This window comes from Triturus cristatus, chromosome 3_1 (assembly GCF_964204655.1).
Source record: "Triturus cristatus chromosome 3_1, aTriCri1.1, whole genome shotgun sequence".
Taxonomy (NCBI): domain Eukaryota; kingdom Metazoa; phylum Chordata; class Amphibia; order Caudata; family Salamandridae; genus Triturus; species Triturus cristatus.
This window is the reverse complement of record NC_140583.1, coordinates 404,564,779-404,590,941: the sequence shown is the minus strand read 5'-3', so window position 1 is coordinate 404,590,941 and position 26,163 is coordinate 404,564,779. Positions and strand designations below refer to the sequence as shown.

At 46.4% G+C, this 26,163-nt stretch overlaps 1 protein-coding gene across 3 annotated transcripts in view; it reads left to right on the top strand.

The window, feature by feature from the left end:
- Positions 1-26,163, top strand: part of DMXL2 (Dmx like 2) — a 2,034,639-nt gene that overhangs the window by 1,359,802 nt on the left and 648,674 nt on the right. For all 3 annotated transcript variants that reach the window (XM_085644194.1, XM_085644192.1, XM_085644193.1), the window contains exon 32: positions 21,629-21,830. In XM_085644194.1, coding sequence (XP_085500320.1) covers positions 21,629-21,830 — 202 coding nt within the window. The remainder of the gene's footprint in view (positions 1-21,628; positions 21,831-26,163) is intronic.

The window sequence follows — 26,163 nt, the reverse complement described above, 5'->3', positions numbered from 1 at the left end:
TACTTTTGTCCCTGTGTTCCACCCTGGCCAATGTCAGCCTGTTTGGCAGGCAGAGGAGGGTGAGGAGGACTGGGAGGGGTCAGGTGACCCTTTAACTGACCAGATAGAGACTGAACAGGACTGGAGAGAGGACCTGGGGGATGCCAGTGGTTTTGACACTTCACCCGACCTTGGCATGTTGTCTCCTCCTACGTGGCTACGGAGGAGGGAGCCTTATACGCTGTGGTGTTGCGTAGGGCGGCCGAGGCTCTCAACCTCGAGCGTCCTACGGTGGCGGTCAGGACTAACCTCCTGCCTGAGGTGCTTCAACAGGCAGAGAGCTCTTCGGAGACCCTGCTGCCGTTTAATGAGGCCCTCACCGATGTCCTTTTGGGCACGTGGTCGAGGCCCAACACGGGGGCTCCCGTGGACAGGATGATCGCCTGACGCTACCGCCCGTCTCCGGGTGACCCCTACTTTCCTTTCCCAACACCCCACCCCGGAGAATTTGGTGGTGCAAGCCTCCACCTCCAAAAGCGCCTTCCCTACTGCTGCACCGGAAAGAGAATCCAAGAAGCTGGACCACCTTGGCAAGAAAGTGTTCTCTTCCGCCAGCTTAGGACTGCGGTCCGTAAACACCGCATGTCTCTTGAGCCGTTATTCGCACTCTGTTTGGAATATGGTGGCGCAAGTGCTGCCCCAGTGTCCGGAAGAGGCCCAGGCAGTGCTCTCCCAGGCTGTTGCCGCCCGGAGAGATGCAGTGAAGTTCACGATCCGTTGTGGGCTGGACACCGCCGACTCTCTGGGCAGGTCCATTTCTGCGTCGGTAGCGCTTTGCCGCTACGCCTGGATGATGTCCACTGGCTTTTCAGGGGATGTCCAGAAAACTCTGATGGACAGCCTCCAAACCCTCCTAGTCCGTCCTTTCAGGCCCGTCAAACGCCAGTGGGGGGCAGGATTCGCCATCACCTCCCCCACTGGCGCACCATCACTTTGGACAGGTGGGTTTTGCAGATAGTCCGAAGGGGCTACTCCCACCCCCTTCGAGACCACCCCTCCAGCCTTGCCACCTCGTTACCACCGCATGTCAGAGGATCATCTGGCACTTCTCCAGCAGGAAGTTACGGCTCTCTTGGCCAAGGGAGCCATCAAGCGCGTTCCTGTCCCAGAAGTAGGTCATGCTTGCTACTCCCATTACTTTCTGGTTTCCAAGAAGGACAAGGGCCTGCGCCCTATCTTGGACCTCAGGGACGTCAATCGCTTCCTCCGGAAGGAGAAGTTCAAAATGTTGACGCTTGCTCAGGTCTTGTCTGCTCTCGACCCGCAAGACTAAATGGTGGCGTTGGACTTGCTTATTTTCACATCGCGTCCTGCCGACCCACCGGTGTTACCTGCGGTTCACGGTAGGCCACAAGCATTTCCAGTTTACCGTGCTCCCTTTTGGCCTTACCAGCGCCCCTCGGGTGTTCACTAAGGTGATGGCGGTGGTCGCAGATCACGGGTCTCAGTCTTCCCCTATCTCGACGACTGGTTGTTGAAGGCGGGATCGCCCCAGGCAGTCGTTTCCCATCTCCAGACTATGGCCGCCGTCCTGCATTTGCTGGGGTTCTCCATCAATGTGCTGAAATTGCACCTGATTCCCTCTCAGAAGCTCCTCTTCATCGGAGCAGTTATGGACACGGCGCAGTTTCGGGTCTATCCTCCCGAACAGCGAGTCTGGGATATTCGGGCTATGATTCTGATCTTTCAGCCCTTGTCCCTGGTTTCGGTCAGAATGACCCTGAGGCTGCTGGGCCTCATGGCCTCCTGCATCCTGCGGATCAATCATGCCAGGTGGCATATGCGGCCTCTGCAGTGGTACCTGAAGTTCCAGTCGGAGCAGCATCAGGGGAATCTGTCCGAATACGTCCATATCTCGGAGGGCACTGCTCAACAACTGCAGTGGTGGCTCACAAACCAGGATTGGGTTAGTGGCAGATCCCTCTCCCTTCCCCAACCAGAATTCACAGTGGTGACGGATGCCTCCCTTCTGGGATGGGGCAGCCACATGGGAGAGGCAAAGATCAGAGGCCTCTGGTCTCCAGCGGAGTCAGAGCTCCACATCAACCTTCTGGAGCTCCGGGCGATTCGTCTTGCACTGAAGGCATTCCTTCCCTCTGTCTGGGGAAGAGTAGTGCAGGTGTTCACGGACAACACCACCTCCATATGGTATTGCAACAAACAGGGCGGGGTGGCGTCGTGTACCCTATGTCAGGAGGCCCTTCGACTCTGGAGATGGCTGGAACATCAAGGCATTTCCTTGGTGGTTCAACACCTGGCAAGTTCTCTGAACACCAGGGCGGACGAACGAAGCCGCAGCTGCAGGTGCATGATGGATCACGAATCACATCTTCACTCGGAGGTAGTGCAAGGTCTCTTTCAACGGTGGGGAGAGCCTTGGTTAGATCTATTTGCCACCGAAGAGAACGCGCAATGTCAGCAATTCTGCTCATTGGAATTTCCAAGGCGGCATTCGCTCGGCGCCGCTTTTCGTCGCGAGTTGAGTTGCGATCTGTTGTACGCCTTTCCGCCTATACCACTTCTGCCCAGAGTGCTGAAGAAGAACAGGCGCGACCGGGCCCAAGTAATTTTTGTGGCTCTGGATTGGGCACGAAGAGTCTGGTATCCCGAGCTGCTCAACATCGCCTTCGATCAGACTGCCTTTTTGGGATGATTTGCTGTCGCAGCAGCAGGGGACGGTCCTCCACCCGAACCTGTCCAGTCTCCACCTCCTTGCGAGGAGATTGAGCAGCAGCAGTTGACGTCTTTCAACCTGCCTCCTGAAGTCTTTGACGCAATCTTGGCAGCCAGGCGTCCCTCCACTAAGACAGTATACGCCTGACGGTGAAACAAATTTGTGGCATGGTGCACAGCAAAGGGTGTGGATCCCCTTTCTGCCCCTCTTTCTGAAGTGCTATTGTTCCTTTTCTCTTTAGCCCAGCAGGGCTCTGTTCTGGGCACTATCAAAGGCTACCTTTCTGCCATCTCTGCTTTCCTTCTGCTGCCAGATCAGCCTTCACTTTTCAAGTCCCCGGTAGTTGACCGTTTCTTGAAGGGCTTAACGCATCTTTTTGCTCCAATTCCGTTCGTTATGTCTCAGTGAGACTTGAATCTTGTGCCAACTTATTTGATGTGCGCTTCCATCGAGCCGCTTCATAATTGTCCTTTACGTCTTCTATCTCTTAAGACTGCTTTCCTGGTAGCCATCACTTCTGCTAGAAGAGTGAGTGAGCTCCAGGCTCTTTCCTCAAAACCTCCTTTCCTGTCTGTCCATCCGGGCAAGGTGGTTCTCAGGACCCGTCCATCCTTTCTTCCTAAGGTGGTCACTGCCCTCTACCTTCTTTCCACCTCCACATCCTTACAAGGAAGAAGAGAGGCTCCACCGTCTGGTCCCAAAACGTGCCCTCTCCTTCTAGCTGGATCGCACCAAACAGTTCCGGGTGGATGATCAACACTTTGTTGGCTACGTGGGTGCAAAGAAGGATCGGGCCGTACACAAACGCACCATTTCTCTGTGGTATATATTAAGGCTTGTTACTCTCTAGCTAAAAAGGAGCCTCCAGTGGGGCAGCGCGCTCACTCCACCAGGGCTACGGCAGCCACTACTGCCTTGGAAAGAGGAGAGCCTCTAAATGACATCTGTCAGGCCGCCACGTCGGCATCACTGCACACGTTCACCAAACACGAATGCCTGGACATCCAAGTCCGGAGAGATGGCTTCTTTGGCCGTTCTGTTCTCCAGGTCTTTCTGGTGTGATCCTGGTTCGCAGACCCACCAGCTGAGTTGGTATTGCTGTGGTATCTATTCTAAGGTAAGGAATCTATAACTGTGTTTCTTTCAGATGCACAAATTACTTACCTTCGGTAACGATGTATCTGTAAGAAACATTAGTTAGTTAGAGATTCCTTACCGCCCCACCCATCCTCCCTGGTTCTGCGAACTGATTTCTAGGTTTAAGGATATCCTTTCAGGGCCCTAATTTTGTGCATCAGTGGTCAGTGTCTTGCATGGCTCTGCGTTTCTGGCGCGGAAAGTTGTGTACAGAACTGACGTCAGAGCGGGAGTACGGCGTCTAAGTGGCTGCCATGACGACATCCCAGCGTCCACTACGCCGATGAAGGACGCGGACCCGACCGATGCCACCTTCCGACGTGCAGAGGTACTGCTGACGAAAAAGCTTTTCGGATCCAGTATGACGCCCTGGGGTAATTCTAAGATTAGTAATCTATAACTAACTAATGTTTCTTACAGATATATTGTTACAGATGGTAAGTAACTTGTGCATTAAGGCATTGGTCTGATGTGGATTTGCCGGGGCAGAACCCATATTGCACATCCGTTATTCGATTGGTCTCTAACCAATCAGCCAACCTATTTAATACCACCCGACCCAGGACCTTTACTGTCACATCGATGAGGGATATCGGGCGATAGCAGTGTGGACTATCCCTATCTCCTTTCTTGAATATCAGGACAATGGTGGCCGTGGACCATGATGAGGGCATTTCTGTTGCAACTGCCACATTTATAACCCTCACTAGGAGAGGTGCGCATACCTCTGGATTACTTAGAAAGAGGTCAGGTGGGATCCCATCTGGTCCCGGGGCTTTGTTCCGCGAGAGACCAGCAATGCCTGTTCTCACCTCATCCAAAGTAAAGGTAATGGGGTCCGTTCTCTGGACAATAGTTAGTGCCTGTGGTTCATCCTCCCTGTGGGGCTGGTAATACAGTCCCTCGAAATGGGCATGCCATTGCTCTGGTAAGATGTTGTGGCTTAAGCTTGGGTTATTCGAGTCTTTAAACATGGATTATTAATAACCCTCCAGAAACGAGTGGAATCCTTTAGCTCAGAGGCCTCTTCTAGATCCTCCCAAGCCTTCAATTGCAATTGGCGCTTCTGCGTTTTTACTGCTTGTTTATACATTTTATGGCAAACCACCACACGGCCCATATCTCTAGGTGATTGTTTGAGGGCCATCTTTAGGGCTCCCAGGGCCTGCGAGCATTGCCTAGCAAACCATTTTGGAACCTCCATACTGGGTGGGGTGCCGGTACTGTTAATAGACTATCCACTAATTGCGCAATAGCCGTGAATGCCTGAACTAATTCAAGACCCAGTGCTTCTGGATCAAGACATTTTAGGATCTCCTGCTTGGGTGTTATTAACGGTAGCAGTGTCAACCTGCGCCCAACATAACCGCCTACCTTGGTCAGTAGTGGACATCATTCTCCCAGGAAGTCTATGTGATACTGGGTGGTGTCGAGGGACGATAAGTGATATGGTCACATGATTGTGATCTCTAACTATACTGTAACAAATGTTAAAAAAGGTTATAAACCTCCTCACTGCGTGTGAGACAAAGATAAAATCAATAAATGACGAACAGTCGCTACCTTTATAAGTCGGGGGCACAGTTATACCTCCGTCGGTGGCAATCGGGTCCATTGTATGGGTTAGGCCAAAGGTATTTAAGAGGACACTCAACTTCCTCCCTTCCTGCGTGTGTTCCATGTATGCTCCTTTTTCAATGTGCAGGTCGACCAGTCACAATGAGTCACCCTCCAATTGGGGCACAGAGGGCAATTAAAGTCACCAACTACAATTAAATGTGACTGTGCGAGGCCTTCACCTTGCAGTTCCTCCAACCGTCTCTTTAGTTCGTCAAGGCAGTTCGATCCCTGTGCATGCGGCTGTGTTATAGAAGTTAATTTGTGCTAATCGATGAGTCTTGCTTAGGAATGTAAGTCCTTGTACTACATCCGAATCCCATGCCATAGGCTTCGACGTCCCCTGTATACTTAAATCTATAAACATGATTACCCCCCCCCCCCCACTTGCTCTCCGTGCACTGGACCTTAAATCTGGACAAAAAAAAGTTTATAGCCTACTAAAAAAGAAATTGTTAACTGGCTCCCATGTTTCCTGAATACATATTATGTGGGAAGTTCCTAATGTAATGGAGCCACTGCTCATCCCGGAACTTACTAGCTAAGCCTGCTATGTTCCACAAAACTATTTTTATATCACCCAGAGTACGCCCCTCCTGGGGACAGGAAGGAGCAATGGTAGCCCCCTCTACACTGGCCTGGCCAATCCCCTTTCACTTTGATCCATATACTCATAGGCGGTTTCTGATGTTACACCAACATTAGTCTCCACCCTCCCACATGGTTCACCATAGGATTCAACCCTATTATCTACGGCTTAGAAGGGGGTCTGTAAAAAAAAAAAAACAGTTGTAGTGGTTTAATCCCAGACTCTACTAGGAATGATTTTGAACAGGGATGTAAAATCTTATGAACCAGTTCAGGGTACCTGAGCATGACAATTACACTATCCACAGGGAATATTTTCTTGGACCTGCCAATCCATGACATCATCCAAGCCATCAGCATGTGCCTTTCCTCAGAGATATTAAACCCAACGTTTTTACCTAGCCAGTGGGTAACCTTATATCAACTGCACAGATGACTCATCCTGTGTGCTGTTTCTTCCTGGGACTCCCCACCAGAACCACTGTGTGGGGACAGCTTGCTGGTGGGAGATCTATAACTGGCAAATTCCTGGTATATGGGGCAAAGTGGGTAACCGCACTGGGCACCCGATCGTGGAGTTGATGTCCCCCCAGAAGGCCCCTTCCATTTGACTCACTATTTGGGGCAGCCAGCCGACCAGGCATGGATGACCCCATAGCCTGTCCCCCAAGTCCTGTTACACCCTTAGCTGCTGGAGAGGTCTGGGTCTCAGTGCATGCCACTACAGAGGAAGTGACAGGGGGATTTAATTGGTGAACATCTTTACTCTTAGAGGCTGCAACCTGCGGGAGCAGGGCCGAAGGGGTCAATGAGGTTTCCATTTTTGAGAGCGCTGCCCTTATGTCGATAAGAGTTTTCGAGAATTCATTTAAAAATCATTTAAAAGACAAGACACTGTTTCCATGAATTTTTGTTTCAGGGACCCCCACAAGTCTTCAAAGTCCTTGGCAACCTTGGTGTCTGGGCCTTTAATGCCTACCCCTGACTGCTTAGGGATTGTTTTCTTGTGTACCTTCCGTTGTTTCTTCGGGCCTAAGGACCACTCAAATCCGCACAGTAAGTGGTGAGGGACTTGGCCCTGCTCAGTGTGATCTGACCAACTCCGTTGTTGCTCAGGCTGGTGCCCGGGTTAGGCCCCCCTACCTCTTCTGCTTCCTCTACTTGCCCATGGCCCGGGCACCCTCTACTACCCTTTCTGCTGCCTGGTCCATGCTCACGTCCAGGAGCGGTGCAGCTGTTCCCGCCCTGTCCAATGAAAGTCTCCTCTCCACTTTGTCGATTGTTTATCAGAAAGGAGTCGATAGTACCATTATTTAAGTCCTGTGGTGAACATGTGGGGGCACCTTTCCTCTTCCCCATGGTGTTCTTGACCCGTCAAACTACCAAACCTACCTCCACACTCCGAGCAGAAACACTTATAAACTTTCGGTAGGAGAGGAAGCTCACACAGAAGTACTCACATGGGCTTCGTCGATAGTCACTGTCCCTTTGCACTTTCCCAATAAACAGTGGATAACCCAGGCACGTCAGTCTGCCTGCAGATGAAAATTACTGATCTACTAGTCTAGGGCCAAGAGAGTGGGCCCTGCCCAACCTTGTTCATCCGCGGACAGGCGCAAAACGGGCCCGCGAGTGGCCCGCGCTGCGGGAAGCCCGGCTCTTTTTCTGTGCCTTCGGGTGCGATCAGGCGTCACTCTGGCGGCTGCACCGGCCGTGAGAAAACTGGGAGTGGTAGTCCTCCCCACCATAGCACTACAAACACGGGCTCCCATGCTGCAGGAAGCCCCGGCTCCTTTTCTGCGCCTCCGGGTGTGATCAGGCGACCAGGTCTAGCTGATTCCAGTGGCACACTGAGACACTGAGGTGGCATGGTGGGCAAGAAACGATACATTGGGATATTTCCCAGAGCAATCGCCACTGGCTGAGATTAATTCAAGCATTCCATCCATCACTTTATTTATGATGCCCCAAAATGTGATCATCTGCTCAATGTGAGCAACAATCTAATAATTTTGTATTGCCTTCTGTATTGAGAAACCTTAACATAGACCATTCAGTATACATTTTTGTTGCATTCTCTTCTATGCCCTACTCTGAAACTTGCACATCATCCAATCTTTAAACCATGCTTTCCAGTGGAAAAACATATGGCTCACAAGTTCTTCTCACTGGGTTCACAGCACATTATACAAACCCTCCCTCTTTTGACTCGTCTGTCAATATTATTGAAATGGAAACCTGGTTGTCTTTTTTATACAAAACATTTAATTGCTTTTAAACAAAAATGATAGCAGTAAGACGCCCCAGTGTGCTTAAGAAGCACAACTCCTTGGCAAATACAGTACAGTTTTAAGTATTACATGGGTATTGTTTGGCCTTACAGTGCTACTGTCCTGCTTTCTCCGCAAGCTCTAGGGATCAGCTCTCCAGGGATTGCATTTCTTAAACTCCGCCGCATCCGCAAGCCACCTTCATCCAGGCAGCCATTCCACCCTTGCGATTTTCAACCAGTTAGGGGTTCTTATCAACCCCCCACTTACCTGCATTTCACTGGGAGTCTGAATATCTGTTAATTTAACACTTCAGTTCTCTTCGTCATGGTGGAAAGTCTCTAATTTGGACCAGTGATGTCAGGCGGCTAATCAGTGGACTTCTAATGCATATCAAAGGCCTTACTCATATGCTGCAAGTCATATATACGTTTTATAAGGGTTGGTGTCTGCCAAAGAGAGTAGTTAGTTAATACTTTATTTGATTTCAATATACATGAAGTCATAAAAGCAACAGGTTCATACACAGACAAAAGTAGACCACAGTAAAAATTTAGTTAAATAGGACATACAAAATTACCTAAAAATCCACTGTGTCACAGTTAGAACTTCTTTCTATTTCCAATGTGTGTGATAAGCCACTTTCTTTTCCCAACATGTGGAATAGCAGATCCTTATGCATTTTCATCCCCTTGGAGCAGCTCTCGTCCCCCGCCCCCACATGCAGTAGAACCACCCCGGGTCCAAGTCCTCCGGTGTACCTAAAACACTATTATTGTAATTAGGAACTTACTTGCAGTACTTTTGTATCAGATCACATTCCCACCAAATATGAATTGTAAAACCCACCCTCTCTCCACACCTCCTGCACCGTTCTTTAGTATCCTGAGACATCTGTTTCTTGTAGTGAGGTCCAAGTACTTCAAGCTTCAAAAGCATTTGGGTTTGTCCTTCCAGCAATGTTTCCTGTTTACATTTGGAGCCTCTCTGTCTGGTTTCTTCTCCAATTGAAGCTGCTAGCCCCATCTACTCTGTACATGTTCACAAGTCAGGATAGAATACACAGTTCTTATGAGGCCTTTTGTCTTTTCATAATCTCCCATATACTTTTTAAGTGGGTGAATTGTTGAGCTGCAACTTCCCTTTTGGGTGGTTGCATAAGTTAATGTCTGATTTGGGCCTAAACAGATCATGTTCTGTGACTCTAAAGATCCTTTTGGATTACTTAAAGATTTGAGCTGACCTTTAGTGACCATGTCTCTCAATGTAAGCCTCTCAAGCTACCTACACCTCTCAAATATGTCTCCCTCTATCACCACTGTGAAGTTCAAATGGGTTTTTCAAAGGCAACAAATACTGGATAGGGTGTCTTGGCGCTAAATAAGAGAACATGCAGGAACTAGAGCTGACAAAAGAGCCAAGTTTTGAGGACTCTGGCAAATTTGATGGTTGGATTGTATTTTCAGAGATATGGGCGCATTGAAGCCAGAAAAAAAACCTTTCTACCTTTTCTCCTATTTATAATTGTTGAAGTGAGAACACAAGCAGTTGTACATCTTTTTTTGGAATGTACACTCTACGTTTTTCTGAAATATTCTTAGGACTGGCTTTGGAAATAGCTGTACGAGTTAGATTTGCAGTTTTGAACAAAAATTGTCTACTGTATAGGAACGCCAATGCAGTTCTTTCAAAGCTGCTGACACAGAATCAAATTTCCATCTACTTGTAATCAATTTGGAAGCCCAGTTCTGTATCCTTTGTAGTCTGTCCAGTCTTTATGGGAAGACTATGTGTAGTGCAGTGCAGTAGTGCAGATAATATGAAATTAGGGACCTCGACTCCTGGCTTAAAGTCTGCATGGAAACGAATGGGAGAATCTTTTGTAGTAATCTAAGCTGTAACATACAGACAGCAGAAACTGGATTTACTTGCTTATCCAAATTTAATTCCGAGTCAACGATAACACCTTGTGTTTTTTCCTGCTGGGTTAAGAGGTTCACCTAGATCACCCTACCATCAGTTTGGAGAATGTAGAAAATTCTAACGGGCTGGAACTAAATAACCTTTGTTCCATCGCTGTTCAATTTCAGGTATTTTTACACATTTCTTGCATTATGGCTTGCATGCAGTCATAAAAATTACTGGCTGCTATGGCCTCTTCTGCTACTGGCAAAAGCATACAACTAAAAATAGAGATGAAGAGAGGATATTGAGTGGTCCATCACATTTCTTCACTAATTCAGTAATCCAAGTATACGGTGTGTGCAGTCCAGGAATAGTAGTTCAAACTCTTATTTAAGATGAGTAGAATACATGAAGCTCAGACACAGAATTAATGTTTTGGAGCATGAGGCCTCATCCTCCAATTGGTGGCATGCTTCGTCATTGGGTATGTGCTCCTTGTTGGGCTGGCGCTGCAATGTGGACCCCTCAAGGGGCTTTTCCCCAGAGATCTTTTACCAAAGTCAACCTGCCTGTTAAAGGTAAAAGAAAGGGGGGTTCCTGAGAACAAGTGTTCTCACTTCTGAGAAAGTGATCGCCCCCATAAAAGATAGAAAAAGGGGTAATAGTCTTGGAAAGTATGATCAGACTCAAGAGTAATAGAGTGCCTTATTGCAAAGCCTTTGGTGGTTCTGGGAGAGGAAATTTATGACATAAAGTTTCAGGAGAAAAAAAAAGGTTTCATGATTCCCAGTGTACATTGTCCTGGTTTTATTTGTTTGATTAAAGAGACCAGGGTATATAATTCAATGAGTCCTTTATAGTGTATCTGTAATTTAAAATCCCGTCTCGGCCCTATCTCAAATCAACATTCTTTCGTGTAGCATTATCCTCAACTGTCTCCAAGACAGCCCAATTAATATCATTTGGAGTATGTTTGGATTCATGGAATTGGCTGGTTATTTTTATGATTTGTGGTTATTCGACCACAGTGAACATTGCTCCTGTGGTCATATACCCTGATTTTTACAGGCCTCATTGTCATGCCTATTTATTGCAGTGTACCTGGGCAAGAATGAAGTAGACACAATTCTTGGTGTTGTATTTGGTATTTTTAGTTGGCACCACTTGTTCCTTAGATCCAGTTATATTTATTTTGTTTGAATAATAAGGTTACACACATTAAAGTGGCCTCATGGATAGTGGCCTATGATGGGAGGGAGACCCCAAAGTTGTGTGATTCCAATATTTGTATCCCCTTTCCTTGTCTAGTGTGTGCTAGCATGTCTCTTAGATTACTGGATTTCTTGAACAAAAATAAGGATTCTATAATGCCAGTCTTCCCGAGTTCAAAATGCCCAATCTCTTCTTGATGTTCTTTGACAAAGGGTTGTAGGTGGTTACACACGTCTGTTTGGATGGTTCTACATTAACCCCAGTTTCATGTAAGGCATTTCTACAATTCCTTGCTCATTTCTTGACTCTCCCAATGGTGGTTTTTGGTTATCTAGTTTCTTCAGTTACTCTGCGAGGTCTAAAGACTGTTTCGAAGTCTGTTATATTGCTGCAGTTCCTCCAAAGACGCAAAAATTGGCCATAGGGTAAGTTAATTCTTAATGCTTTTTGGTAATGGCTTCCATAAAGTAAAAGGCTATTGTGGCCTGTCTTTCTATTATAGGTCCTCATTGATAGACTGCGTTTATTAGTCTTTGTCAAATGGATAAAAAAAGGGATTTCTTCTGAAAATGAGGTATGAGTAAACCTGAGGTAAAGATCCAAAGGGGTTCACCCATTTTGCAATCTCTTCGGAGCGGTCTTTCCAGCCCATCCATGTGACTAAAGTGTCATCAATATATTGTCGCCAAGTTGAATCATATTAGTATAAGGTTTGATATCATCCAAGATGAATTGCTTTTCAAAATGTACATGCATAGGCCAGCCAAACTTGGGGCGAAAGCGCTGCCCATAAGGTCCCTTATCTGTAAGTTTAGGACCTCCTCATATTGGAAGTAGTTCTCTTTAATGGCAAGGGTTGCACACTCCATGATGAAATGGATTGGTGTATGAGAATCCCAGTCGCTCTCTCTTAAAAGGTCCTCAATAGCCGCAAGGGTTGTTTCCTGCAGAATCCTCTTGTAGAGCGCCACTACATCAGATGTCATTAGTTATTCCATTCTGGCATACTCATCGATTTCATTATTCAAATTCAAGACGCTTTTGTATTCTTCAAATAAGTCAATGTATTCTTTACCAATGATCTCAAGAAGTGGTCACAGAATTTTGGCAGAGGTTCCAGGACCCAGATAATTTCAGAAACTATTTGGAGTCCTCCTTGTGGATTTTGGGTAGAGTATACAAATAAGGGATCTTAGAGTGTCCACCAGGAATTCAGCTTCTTTCTTCGTGATCCATTCATTGGATTCTCCCTCATGGACCATGATACATATATCATGGCTTAGATCCTTTGTTGGCTCTTCATCTAAAATCCCATAGCTCATAGTATCACTGAGTAGACAAAGTCTTTCCTTCCTGTAATCCTTGATGGATGAAATGACTACGGCTCCTCCCTTGTCAGAAATTTAGATAGAGATTGGCTTATCCCCTAATAGCGTCCTCTCTGCCTTGGTTTTTGGGATTTTAGATTCTGGATGTCATTGAGAACTACTTCCACCAAAGTCAATACTACAATAGGTATTTTGAATGCAGGTAGATTGAACTAGAACAATTGTTAAAGCTTGTGTTTCTGTTGTTCTCTTCTTGTGACTTGTCCTGGAAAAATACTTGCAGCCTGATTTTCCGAAAGAAATTTCATAGTTCACACTAAGGTTCAAACGAGTCTTCTTTAGGTGTTGGGACAAATCCCAACCCCTTGTTAATCCTTGTTAATCAGTTTGCTTTTTCTTACTTAGTAGTCAGTGGTCTGAGTGATAGATTCACTATGAGGTTGTTTTCTTAATTTCCTTCCTCCGGGTTATCACCTGTGGTTCTTTTGTGTTCTACTTCATGGTCCTGTTTTGCCCTCTTTGTCTTCCTCAGCCCTGGCATCTTCCTAAAAAAGGTTGAGTAATTGTGCCTGGGGGGATAGAGGGGGTCCATTAGACCACATAGTTGGTTGATGTTGATATGGAAAGGCCCCATCCTATAACCAAAGAATCTTGGTAGTCTTCAGTGTTCTTCATTACTAATCCAGTCCTCTTGAGTTGGATGGCCAACCAAAGGACTTGCCCTACTTCTGATGAGCAGATCTCTCGTCCCCTAATGGTTGTGGGGTTTAAGTCATCACCTTCTTTTATGTAGGGGTACACTTTCTCATTACTAAATTTCTGTAGTTTTGAGATCTTCTGTTGTGTAAGGAATTTTTTATGTTAGTTTATTTATGTATTGATTTTAGCCAGCCGTGTTTTAAATTGAGTTTCTTGGATTGCGCTTTCCAGTGCATGTTACACAATATGTATCTTTATTAAAAGGGTATTGGAGAGTGTATTTTTTTAATAATTATTTTATTTAGGGTGTTTTAATAATGCGCAAATGTGACACTAGGGTATCAGAGTGCTGTACAAATGACTGAAGAAGCATAATTATAAACAAAGAACAGAAAACAAGGCAGAAATACACATTATTAAAAACCTCGATTAAAGGCTAAAGACTCTAATAGTGTATGGTATGTTGTAACCGAGATATTGCTAAACACCCATACTTCGTTCATGAGGCAATGTGTTTGATTCTCCAAGATGGTTTCCTGAGTCTGCTCTTAGCTTGATCCATTGTAGTTACCCAGGTGGAACAATGTTCACTCTTAAAGGCTATCTTTCGCCCATTTCGGCCTTTCTTCGCCTTCTCGTTCAGTCTTCTGTTTTCAAGTCCCCTATTGTAAATTGTTTCCTTAAGGGCATTACTCTCCTTTTTCCTCCTATTCCTTTCGTAATGCCCCAGTGGGACTTGAAGCTTGTTCTGACTTACCTTATATGCGCTCCCTTCGAGCCGCTACATAATTGTCCTCACAGACTCTTGATGTTAAAGGCTGCTTTTCTGGTTGACATCACCTCTGCTCGCAGAGAGAGTGAGCTTCAGGCTCTTTCTTCTAAGCCTCCTTTCCTTGCTGTTCATCGGACAAGGTTGTCTTTCGAACTCGACCTTCTTTTCTTCCCAAAGTGTTTACCTCTTTCCACGTAGGACAGACCATCACTTTGCCCGCCTTCTTTCCGCCCACGCATCCTTCTAAAGAGGAGGAGAGGCTCCACTGTGTGGATCCAAAACGTGCACTTTCATTTTATCTTCATCTCACAAAACAATTCCGGGTGTATGATCAGCTCTTTGTTGGCTATTTGGGTGCCAAGAAAGGTCTGGCTGTGCAAAAACAAATCCATAACTAATAGTCTCTTTCAGAAGAATAAGTTACTTACCTTCGGTAACAATTTATCTGTAAGAGCCATATTTTAGTTATGCATTCCTTACCTCCCCACCCATCCTCCCCGTTCTTCCAACTGACTTATAGAGTAAGGGACTCCCTTTCAGGGCCCTAGTTTTATGCACCAGTAGTCAGTGTCTTGCATGGCTCTGCGCTTCTGGCATGGAATATCGTGTAAAGAACTGACATCAGCGCACAGGAGCGGCGTCTAAGTAGATACTGCGACATCATTCCGGCGATCACGACCCCAATGATGAATGCGGAGTCGACCGACGCCACTTACCGACACGCAGGGGTACTGCTCAAGAAAAATTCTCCAGATCCAGTCGCCTGGGGGTAATTCTAAGGTAAGGAATCCATAACTAATATATGTCTCTTACAGATATATCATTACGGAAGGTAACTAACTTCTTGTTCTTGCGCAAAGTCATACTAAGGGATTTAGTGGAATCAATAGTGGTCTGTTTGCACTTGAAGGCGTCAAAGTGATTGAGCCACTCATATATGTGTATGGAGCTGTTATGTGGGGTAAAAAGTAGGAATTGTTTTCAGCAAGTTCAGTTTGAGGTTGTTTTGAATTAGCAAGGACTGAGTTTTGACTACAGTGTTATTTTAGTAGGATGACATCTACAAGGGAGAATACCTTTAAGTATAATTGTGTCATCCGTGTACATGTGGTATGAAAGGTTTGATTGTTTGAGTATTTCCATTTGAAGTTCCATATTTAGGTTAAAGAGTGTGGGGGAAATGGTCTATCCTTGTGGGGCTTCACATCTCACTGGTGAGGAGTTGGAGAATGAGTTGCTTAGTTTGATTCTTTGTAAGCGTTTTGCAAGAAGGCCGTTAGCTAGGAGAGAACTTTCCTGTACAGCCTCATTCTGTTTTCTAGCAATTTTAGTAGGTTTATGTGATTAACCGTGTCAAACGCCGATGAGAGGTCTAGGAGGATGAGTAGGCATGAATTGTTGTTGTCTAGCATCTTAAGGGTGCCATCCATTATGTGAACAATGGCTGATTCTGTTCTGTGCCCTGGTCTAAATCCTGATTGAAATTTGTTGAGTAGATTGAATTGATGAATATGCTGTTGCAATTGCTTGTGCACATATTTGTCTAACAATTTGGCCAGAAAGGGAATATTTGACACTGTACAAAAGTTTCTCAGGGTTGTATGTTCTGCTTCTACTTTTTTCAAGGGGGTATCACATGCCCTGACTTCAGGCAGTAAAGGATAGTGTCTTGTTTTAGTGGTCAATTTACTATGTCCGTCAGTATGGGTGCGAAGAGGTGACTGAGTACCTTTAATATGGTGGAGGGTATAGGTTTATTGAAATGAGAAGTTAGTTTCATAGATTGTAAGGTCTTGTGGATCTCTTCCACTGTAAAAGTTTTCAACTCGCTTCAGAAAACTTAATTTTTGGCCTTGGAAGGGTGATTTGTAATGTTTTCCTCTAGGGTCAGAGATTTATCAACCAAATGATGATCGTTGTCTATGGTAGCTCGTAATCTTTCTTTGTCAGTCACAATTTCTTTTTCAATTTCTAAGATTTTATTATCGAAAAATGAGAAGGCTTCACAGTTTTCAACTGTGTTATTTAAGCTAGACGTGTCTTAAATTGAGTTGCTTGGATTGCGCTTTTCAGTGCATTTTCCTCAATATGTATCTCCAATAATAGTGCATCAGAGAGTTTCTTGGCCGTATTTATGATTAGGATGAACTGATCTCTAGTGCACCTCCATGCCATCTGCATCTGATAGAGACTTCTAGCCTCAAATTCCTTAGAATTCCTTAGGATTATCCCCAGATGTCAGACTGGATCTGGATTTTTTTTTTTTAACAGTACCCCTCTGTGCTAGTAGGTGGTACTGATGTCATCCACTCCATAAGTGACATGCACGGTGCCTATAAAGGTGCCACCTCAGCGCATTGACGTCAGTTCTTTTTTTTTCCACACCAGTCAGCGCAGGTCGGGGAAGAGCTACTGCTTAGTAAATTTTTTACTAACTTTTTTCGACATTTTGTCAAAGTCTTTTGCGTTTTTATTCTCCTGGTGTGGCAGGAATGTCATCTGAAAGGTCAGCTTCAAGCTTTGCAGCTCCTGTCACCACTTGATGTCGGTGACGGACCTGCATCTTGTGTGCCTTTGGCACCTTAAGTCCAGCCACGACCCAAAGGCCTGCTCTGATTGCCATGCCATGCACTGGAAGGCCTTGCAGGAGCAGTCGCCGCAGCGATGCAGATCCTGGTCGAGAGGAAGGTTCCGGTCATGGAGCCCTAGAAGTTGTCAGACCAAATGGGTAAGTCTCACCATATGGAGAGTGCTTCGACTTCACCTCAGCAAGATGAGAGGAGGGAGCATCACTCGAGGCCTGGCTTTAAGGTTGAGCCAGCGCCTGGGCTGACTCTGCGACTCCCCAAATTTCGGGGAGCCGGAGCGACCCCCACCCAATTATGAGAGTTTTATTAGGCTTTGCACCTCATATTTAGGCAGCCCGTTTCCTCCAGCGTACCTTTAGGCCCCACAGGTGTAGTAGGGGACCCTACTGGATCCACACTGGAGGCTCCGGTGCCAGTCGGGTCCCAGGGATCCACAGATGAATCTGAATCGGTGTCAGTCATGCCATGTCTACCTTCCCCAGAGCCAGCCTCGAGGCCGACTGTCCTGCCTCCGCTGGCGCCCACCGGCAGCACCATTCTCATTTATATAACTGACTCTGACGTGAATCCGGAGGGGGCATCCACCAATGCCGGTGCCAAAGGGAGCCTTGCATTCTAGGCCAGAGTCTGACCCCTATTCTAATGGGCTAGGACTCTGATAGGAATGGGAGGGGATGTTGAGCCCTGAAGAGTACCAGCTATATGATTGCAACATGGATTGGTGTGAGGATTTGACGAATGCCAACGGACTGGATACTTCTCAAGATACTGACATGCTTTCGCCCCCTAATATGGGTATGGCTTCTTTGCAATGGTGGTGAGAAAGGTAGCTGAGGTCCAGGACCTTAACTTGCCATCAGTGGCTGTCAAGACTAACGTCTTGATGCAAGTGCTTCAGCCGGGAGAGCCACCTTCAGAACCACTTCTCCCATTTAACAAATCATTTACTGATATCCTGCTTGGGACCTGGTCCAAGCCGAACACTGGGGCTCCTGTGAACAGGGCAATAGCCCGCTGCCATCACCCCGCTCTCGGGGACCCCCAAATTCCACACGGAACACCCTACATCGGAGAGCTTGGTGGGCCAAGCCACCACTTCCCAAGTAAATCCTGGCACATGCCCAACCTCACCCCCAAATCGGCAAGCTGAGAGGCTGGACAACTTCAGCAAGAAGATGTTTTCTTCCAGCAGCCTGGAAGTGCAGTCCGTGAACACTGTGTGCATTTTGGGACGGTATACCCACTCTCTGTGGAAAGTGGTTTTGCAGGTGCTGCGAAGTGTCCCGGTGGATGCCCAAGCGTCCTTTCCCTAGCTGTGTCCGACGAAAAGGATGCAGCTAAGTTCACCATTAGATGTTGACTAGACACCACTGACTCACTGGGCAGAGTGGCTTCGTCGACGGTGGCCCTATAGCGCCATGCCTTGTTGATGACTAATGGTTTTTCTGAGAATGTCTAAACATCAATTATGGACAGGCCCTTTGATGGCTCCTGTGTCTTCGGAGACAAGGCGGAGTGAGTGCTGGAGCGCTTTAAGGACATCAGGGCTACAGCCAGATCCTTGAGCCCATCCATGGCCCTTTGTCCTCCCCAGTCTACCTTTCCCTCCTTTCCTGGCCATGGAAGAGGCTTCCAGCCACGTCTGAACCCACTAAGCCAACACTACTAAATCCTTGGGTCGAGTAGCCAGAGGTTGGGCCAGTCCACTACTCCCCTGGTAACCTCAGCCTACAAATTCTTATCGTCTGCCCTCTTACCATCATGGGCATCCAGTGGGGGGCAGGATCCTCTATCCAACAGCCGCTACTTCTCTGGACATGGATAGAACAGCAGGGCATATCCCTGGTGGTCAACACCTGGCGGACTCTCTGAACGCCAGAGCGGACGATCTCATCCGCAGATGCCTAGTGGATCACAAATGGCGTCTCTATTTGGAGGTAGTGCAAGGTCTCTTTCAGCAGTAGGTGGGGCCTTAGTTATATCTGTTTGCCACTTCTGAGACTGCAATGTCAGCAGTTCTACAAGCTGGAGTTTCCAAGGCTGCTCTCACTCGTAGACGCTTTTCGTCTCGAGTGGAGCTCAGATCTCCCCTATGCTTTTCCGCTCATTTCACTCGTGCCCAGAGTTCTCAAGATCAGCATTGACCGGGCCCAACTTATCCTTGTTGCTCCAGACCGGGCTTGGAGAGGTTGGTATCCCTATCTGTTGGGTATAGCAATAGGTCCTCCGATTAGGCTGCCCCTTCAAAAGGATCTTCTGTTGCAGCAGAGTGGCGACAGTTGGCAGCTTTCGACCTTCTGGCCAATGTCTATAATGTCATTCTGGCAGCCAGGCATCCCTCCACCAAAACAGCATACACTGGCTGTTGGGGCAAGTTTGTGGAATGGTGCGCAGAAAAACAGTTAAACCTTAAAGGGCTACCTTTCTGATCTATCAGCCTTTCTGCGGTTGCCTGACCACCCACACCTCTTCAAATCCCCTATTGTACATAGGTTCTTGAAAGGTTTGCAACATATGTTTCCTCCTTCGTTCTTCATCATGCCTCAGTGGGACCTTAATATAATCCTCACGTTCCTGATGTGTGCTCCCTTTGTGTCCTTGCCCAACTGCCTTCTCAGGCTCCTTGATATCAACACGTCCTTTCTGGTGGCAATAACATCCGCCCACAGGGTCAGTGAGCTTCAGGCTTTATCCAAGCCTTCCTACTTAAGCATCTACCCAGACATGCTGGTTCTAAGAACTAGCGTTTCCTTCCTGCCAAAGGTTGTCATTCTCTTTCAGGTGTGCCTGTCCCTCATCTGCCTAATGTTTACCCTCCGCAACATTCCTCTAATGAAGAGGAGTGAATAAACCGACTGGTTTCAAAAAGAGCGTTGTCGTCCTACGTTGACGGTGCAAGAGAGTTCCAGGTGGACGACCAACTCTCCTTGGGGTATATCTGAGTGTAGAAGGGAAAGGCCATGCAGAAGTGGCCCATCTCCTGATGGATCGTGCTCTGCATCAAAATTGGATATGGATTGGCCAATGACTCTCCGAGGGCTTGCATGCTCATCCACCAGGGCTACGGCTGCCACCACTATGTTAACAAGTATAGTACAGGTCCTGGTCATCTGCCAGGCAGCAATGTGGGCTTTTCTACACATGTTCAGGAAACACTGCTGCCTGGACAGTCAGGCCCTTCGAGACGGGCACTTTGCCCAGTTGGTCCTGCAGGACTTTTTGGTATGAAATTGTTTCCAGACCCATCTCTGGGGAGGTATTATTGCTTGGGTATCTATTCTAAGGTGAGGATGTGGCTAGAAGTCTCTATCAGATAAACAAGTTATTTACCTTCTGTAGCGCCTTATCTGGTAGAGACTATCTAGCCGCAGATTCCTTACCGACCCACCATACCTCCCCGCTCTGCAAATAGATTTCTAGGGTCAGGGCTTTCCCCTTTCAGGGCTCTAGGTTTCCACACCAGTGGTCAGTGTTCTTCGTGGCTCCGTGCTCCTGGCATTGAAAATTGCAAAAAGAAACTTACGTCCGTGATCTGGGGTGGTGTCTATATAGGCACTTCACACGTCACTTCTGGCATGGTCGACACCGATGACAGCCACATGGAGCCGATCGACACCACCTATTGGTGCGCAGGGGTACTGCTCACAAAGCATTTCCCGATCCAGTCTGATGCCTGGGGAGAATTCTAACATAAGGAACGCAGAGCCACAATAAGAAATGACCACTGGTGTGGAAAAGGCTATGGCCATGAAATGGGTGTAGCTTACACCTCAACCGGTTTGCAGAGTGGGGAGTATGGGAAGGTCGGTAATAACTTTGAGGCTAAATAGAGTCTCTACCAGATAAGGTATTACTGTAGGTTAGCAAATAGTTCATTTGGAGGGCGAGACACATTCTATTGTGTCTCTACTTGGGATGCTGCCCATATCTCTATTGATTTGCCCTACATTCTGGACTTATTCTATTTTTCAGGTTTTCTAATTTATTGATCTTGTGCCATTTCTGAGTCAGTCCTCATTTATTGACTGTTGTTTGAAATGCTGTTTTACATCTTCTCTTTAAAGGCACATTTCTTCATCCATTATTAAGGACAACACCGTCCCTGACCTCTGTTCGGTACCATGACTATCATTTAATTTCTCAGAGAGACAGCACCAACATTTGCTAACAGCAAACTATTAAATAGGATTTCTGTGCTATGCTTACAACACGATTTGGGATAAGGCTGAAGACAGGAATCTCTTTACTATATAATCCATCAATTCCACCGATCTGTCCAATAAAATTATATTTGCACATGATGCACAAGGACATGAACATACATAGCCAAAACACTTACCCCAGAAAACTGAGCCTAGCATTTTTCACTGCTTCCTGCTGTCCTACCCCACAAATTTAAAGTAGTCAGCCCTCTTCTGAAACATTCTCTTGTAGATTGCAAGTACATCTTTAAAGTAGTCACCCCTCTTCTGATACATGCTCTTGTAGATTGCAGGATCATATCCTTTGCTACTCAGAAAACATCTCTTGCCTCATCTGTCTGTCACCAGCTATTGGGAATTTGAAGTTTTTCCAGTTATGTTGTCCATTCACTGCAATGATACATATACAGTACCACAATAACCGGACCCAATGTGCTTGCTGTTGTCTTAAACTGTAAATTGGAGCATTGTAATGACCGTCTATATTCCTTTTGGAACACTGACACAAGCATCCAGTAATAGTGTTATAAAATACATTATACATATATATCAAGTATTTTAGCTCTGCAGTGTTGATTTTTGTTTGAATTCCTGTAGATCTCCCTGTAACTTCACCACTGGGAATTGCTGTGGTAAAAACCATGGAAAACTGGGAACAAATCCTTCAAGAAAAAATGGAGCAATTTCAAGGCCCTCCACAAAACTACATTAATATCTTTCCAAGTGACCTCACAGTGACAGCAGGACCAGCCATACTTCGGCACAAAGCAATGATTGAGCCTGAAAATACCCCTTTCAAGTAAGAAGTGAATACCTTTTTTTAATTTTTTTTTTATATAGAGTGGACGTGATTTAAGACTTTTGGAGCATGAACAAACACTAACATTAATGGTTTTCAGTAAAAATATTTTTAAAACAGCATTGGTTTAAATCTGAAATAATGAGTTGAGGATGCAAATTAAAATGCTTTCTTAAAATGTAAATTCACTACTAAAGGCAGATGTGCTAAACCATTTTGCAGCTTCATCCCCTGTGATTCACAAATTCGTAAGATTTGGGAACGCTTAATGGTTTTGGACAATGTACATAAAACCCTTGTAGGGATTTATGTTTCACAATAAGGGTTTTGTGCTTCATTACAAAAAGCAATTTTAGCAAGGCAAGACAGGAGCGGCCCTTCCTAGTTCCTATTCACAGTGATATTTATCCGTAGTTTGCTTACACGAAGCGATTTCGAATCATTGAAAAGTTATTGACACTTCAAAGGGAGTAGTAACTGATTTGGAAAGAGGAAGGCCGTTCTTTTGGGAATCATGTCGGGAGGAGGAGGAAGAGAAGGCAGTGGGCTATGGAACCACTGTATGCTCCCCTGATGTGTACCAAATAGGAAAGCATTGTGATTTTTTGAAGCATCACCTGTCCCAGCAATGGACACGGCTTGCTTTTAATTAACAATAGATTGCTGTTTAAGAAAGCTAATGATGGTTGTCTGCAGTCCTTTGTAGGCGCCATCCCTAAACTGGCAGCCATTCACAGGCGCTTGCAAATTGCAATCTGCCTAATTACTTGTCATTAAGGAGTAGGTTTTGCAACCCTCTACGAATGTACATTTTGTGATGCAACTTTTTAGTACATAGGCTGCATTGAAAATTGCACACCTACTTGCAGACCAGTTGATGTGAAAATTCTGAGAATGGGTTGTATTACATCAGGGCTTAAATTGTTATAATAAAATCAACTTCTACGATATAAATATTAATGGTAAATGTTTCCGCTGTTATAATGTGATAAAAAAAGTTCTAGCAACATGTCCGTAACCAATGAAAGCACCACACATAAGCATTTTATGAGAATAATTGGTTTGTAGACAATATCCTCAGGTTGACTTTGAAGTAGTTGAGGCAGACCTAGAAAATCATACTGAAAGGGCTTCAAAATACAGATGATATGGCTAAGATCAAACAGGTATGTGACTTGTACTGGAAGTACTGTGATTCATCCAACTTGGGAGGGAACCCACCAACATCGTAGAGCATACCCTAGAACTAATTTACTTATATTTATTTATATAGAGTTTGACAAAGCAGTGACACTTCACCGTAGTGAGTTCCAAGCAAGTCTTCCTGGTATCTTCCTTACTTGCTTCTATCCCCCATATTTATTCCACATACTCTGGGAGTTATCTGGTAGCTTCCAGAACTGTACTTGATGTTTGAGATTATTTTGTACTTTGAAAGCACTTTGCGGTCTGCCGTTGTGTTTTTTCACAGGAGTGATAATTTCATGTTTAAATCGATCTGTAACTAAGCAACAAAGAGACATGTGTATTAGGATTGTGACATATATTGCAAGGGCTTGCCGCACTTTTCATGGTGTTAGGCATAGTTGTCTGGATATATCAGAGGCTTTTCTTTTCTTGACTAAGTCTCACTTCCTATCCCAGTGAAAGTTTGAAGGAAGTGAGAGAGGATTGGGGCAGAAGGGGTTATCTGATAGAGACTTCTAGCAGCAGATTCCTTACCATTGAATTTTCCAGGCACCAGACTGGATCCAGAATCTTTTGCGTGAGCGCTGGTTGGTTCCACGTGGCGCCCGATGTGAAATCACGGTCACCTATATAAGCTCTATCCAGGCGTACGGCGTCAGTTCTTTTCTGTCCACGCTTGTTAGCGCTGAACTGTAGAAGAGCTACCCTTCTGTCTCTTTCACAGACTTTTTTTGACGTTTTGTTGAAGATTTTTGCCTGGTGTGTCGAGGGATGACCTCTAGAAAGGTAGGGTTAAAGCCTTGTTGTCTCATACTATGGTGGCGAATAAGGTAGAGGAGGTCCTTGACCTGGAGCTGCCCTCCGTGCCGGCCAAGACTAACTCTATGACCGAAGTGAATCAGCCTGGGGCTTCCCCATCCGAACCTCTTTTACCCTTCAATGAAGCACTGACTGATATCCTTCTAGGCACTTGGTCCAAGCCTAGCACAGGGACTCTTGCCAACAGGAAAATAGCACGCCGCCATCACCCTGCCCCTCAGCTAACATCCTAGCCCTGCCTCAAGCCTCAACATTCCATGGCACGTTCCCTTCTGCTCCCCCGGACAGGGAATACAAGAGACTGGAGGCACCTGGAAAGAAAATGTTTTCTTCCGCCAGTCCAGCATTGCCGTCAGTGAACTGCGTGCCTTTTGGGCCATTTCTCGCATTCCTAATGGGAAACGGTGGCGCAAGTGCTGCCACAGGTCCCCGAGGAGGCCCAGGCTGCGCTCATCCATGCAGTGAAAAATGGGAGGGATGCAGCAAAGTTCACCATTAGATGTGATCTGGACACGACTGACTGACTGGCTGGTGAGAGCCACACCTGGCTGACAACATCTGGCTTTTTAGGGGATGTGCCAGCCACCCTCATGGACATGCCCTTCGATGGGACTTGTCTCTAAGCAGATTAGGAACTCGGCACTGGAGTGCTTCAAGGACTCCTGGGCTACAGCCAGGTTCTTGGATCTCTCAAAGACACCATTCTGCATTTTGCCTCTTTTGTCGCAATGGAAAGGGCTTTCAACTGTATCAGCCATACCCCAGCCACTGTTTCACACAGGCTTCCCAAGTTGTGTGAGGACGCGGACATGGTGCATTCCGACCTCGTGGGAATAGTAGCCAGACGCCGCCCGCCACCAACACCCCAGCAGTTGCAGGCTCTAAGTCCTCCTAGTTTGGTTCTGCAACCTGGACCATAGGTGTCCAGTTGGAGAAGGAATCCAACATCATCTCCTTCACTGGCAGTCCATAACATCAGATGAATGGGTCTTGCAGATATTCAGAGGAATTAATCCATCCCTTTTCACTCTTCCCCACCCACCCTTACTGCCATCCCAAGAACGGCTGGTGGAGGATCAACTTATCTTGTTCCGAGAGGAAGTTACAACTCTCCTGGCCCAGGGCATACAGAAACTGTTCCGATATCAGAAGTAGGCAGTGTTTGTTAAGTCCCACTACTTTCTGGTACCTAAAAAGAACAAAGGTCTTCTTTCTATTCTAGATCTCTGAACCATCCGGCTCTTTCTCAAAAAGGAGAAATTGAAGATGCTCACATTAGCTCAGGTATTGTCTGCCCTAGACTAAGGAGACTGGCTGGGTAGCGTTAGACTTGCAGGATGCATATTTTCACATCCTCATCCTGCAGTTCCATAGGCGTTACCTGAGGTTCAAGGTAGGCCATGAGCAATTTCAGTTCAGTGTGCTACCCTTTGACCTTACTAGCCCCCCTCTGGTGTTCACCGAGGTGATGGCGAGGATTGCAGCTCATCTGTGCAGGTTAGTGATTTCAGTCTTCCCTTACCTCGACGACTGGATGTTCATAGCGTCCTCGCCCCAGAATGTTGTCTCCCACCTCCAGATAACAGCGTGCCTCCTATATTTGCTGGGGTTCATTATAAAAGTGCTAAAGTCACACCTTCTCAGATGCTCCCTTTCATATGAGCTGCTCTGTACACAGTGCAGTTTCAGGTTTATCCTCCTGAGCAGCGAGTTCTGGATATTCAGGCTATGATACCGATGTTTCAGCTCTAGCCTGGATTTAGGTGAAAATGACGTTGAAGCTGCTGGGCCTCATGGTTTCCTACAACCTGTTAGTAAATCGCCCCGCGTGGCATATGAGGGCTTTGTAGTGGAACCCTGAAGTTCCGGTGGGTGTAGAATCCGGGGAATCTCTCTGATATGGTCTAGATCTCCAAAGGAACTCTTAAGGCCCTTCAGTGGTGGCAAACTGGGATTGGGTCAGAGGCAGACCCGCCTCCCCCAACCAGTACTAACAGATGCGTCACTCCAGGGAGCAGGCAACCATTTGGGTGAGGTGGAGATCAGAGGACTCTTGTCTCCGGCGGATTCAGGGTTCCACATCAACTTTTTGCAGCTTCAGGCGATCCGACTAGCATTAAAAACAGTTCTTCCCTCTGTCGTGGTCAAGTTAGTGCAGGTGTTCATGGACAACACCACCGCCATGTGGTACTGCAGCAAGCAGTGCAGGGTGGTGTCATGGACTCCTTGTCAAGAGGCCCTGCATCGCTGGACATGGCTGGAACAGCAAGGCAAGAACCTTGGTGGTTCAACACCTGTCAGGTTCTCTGAATGCCAGGACAGACAA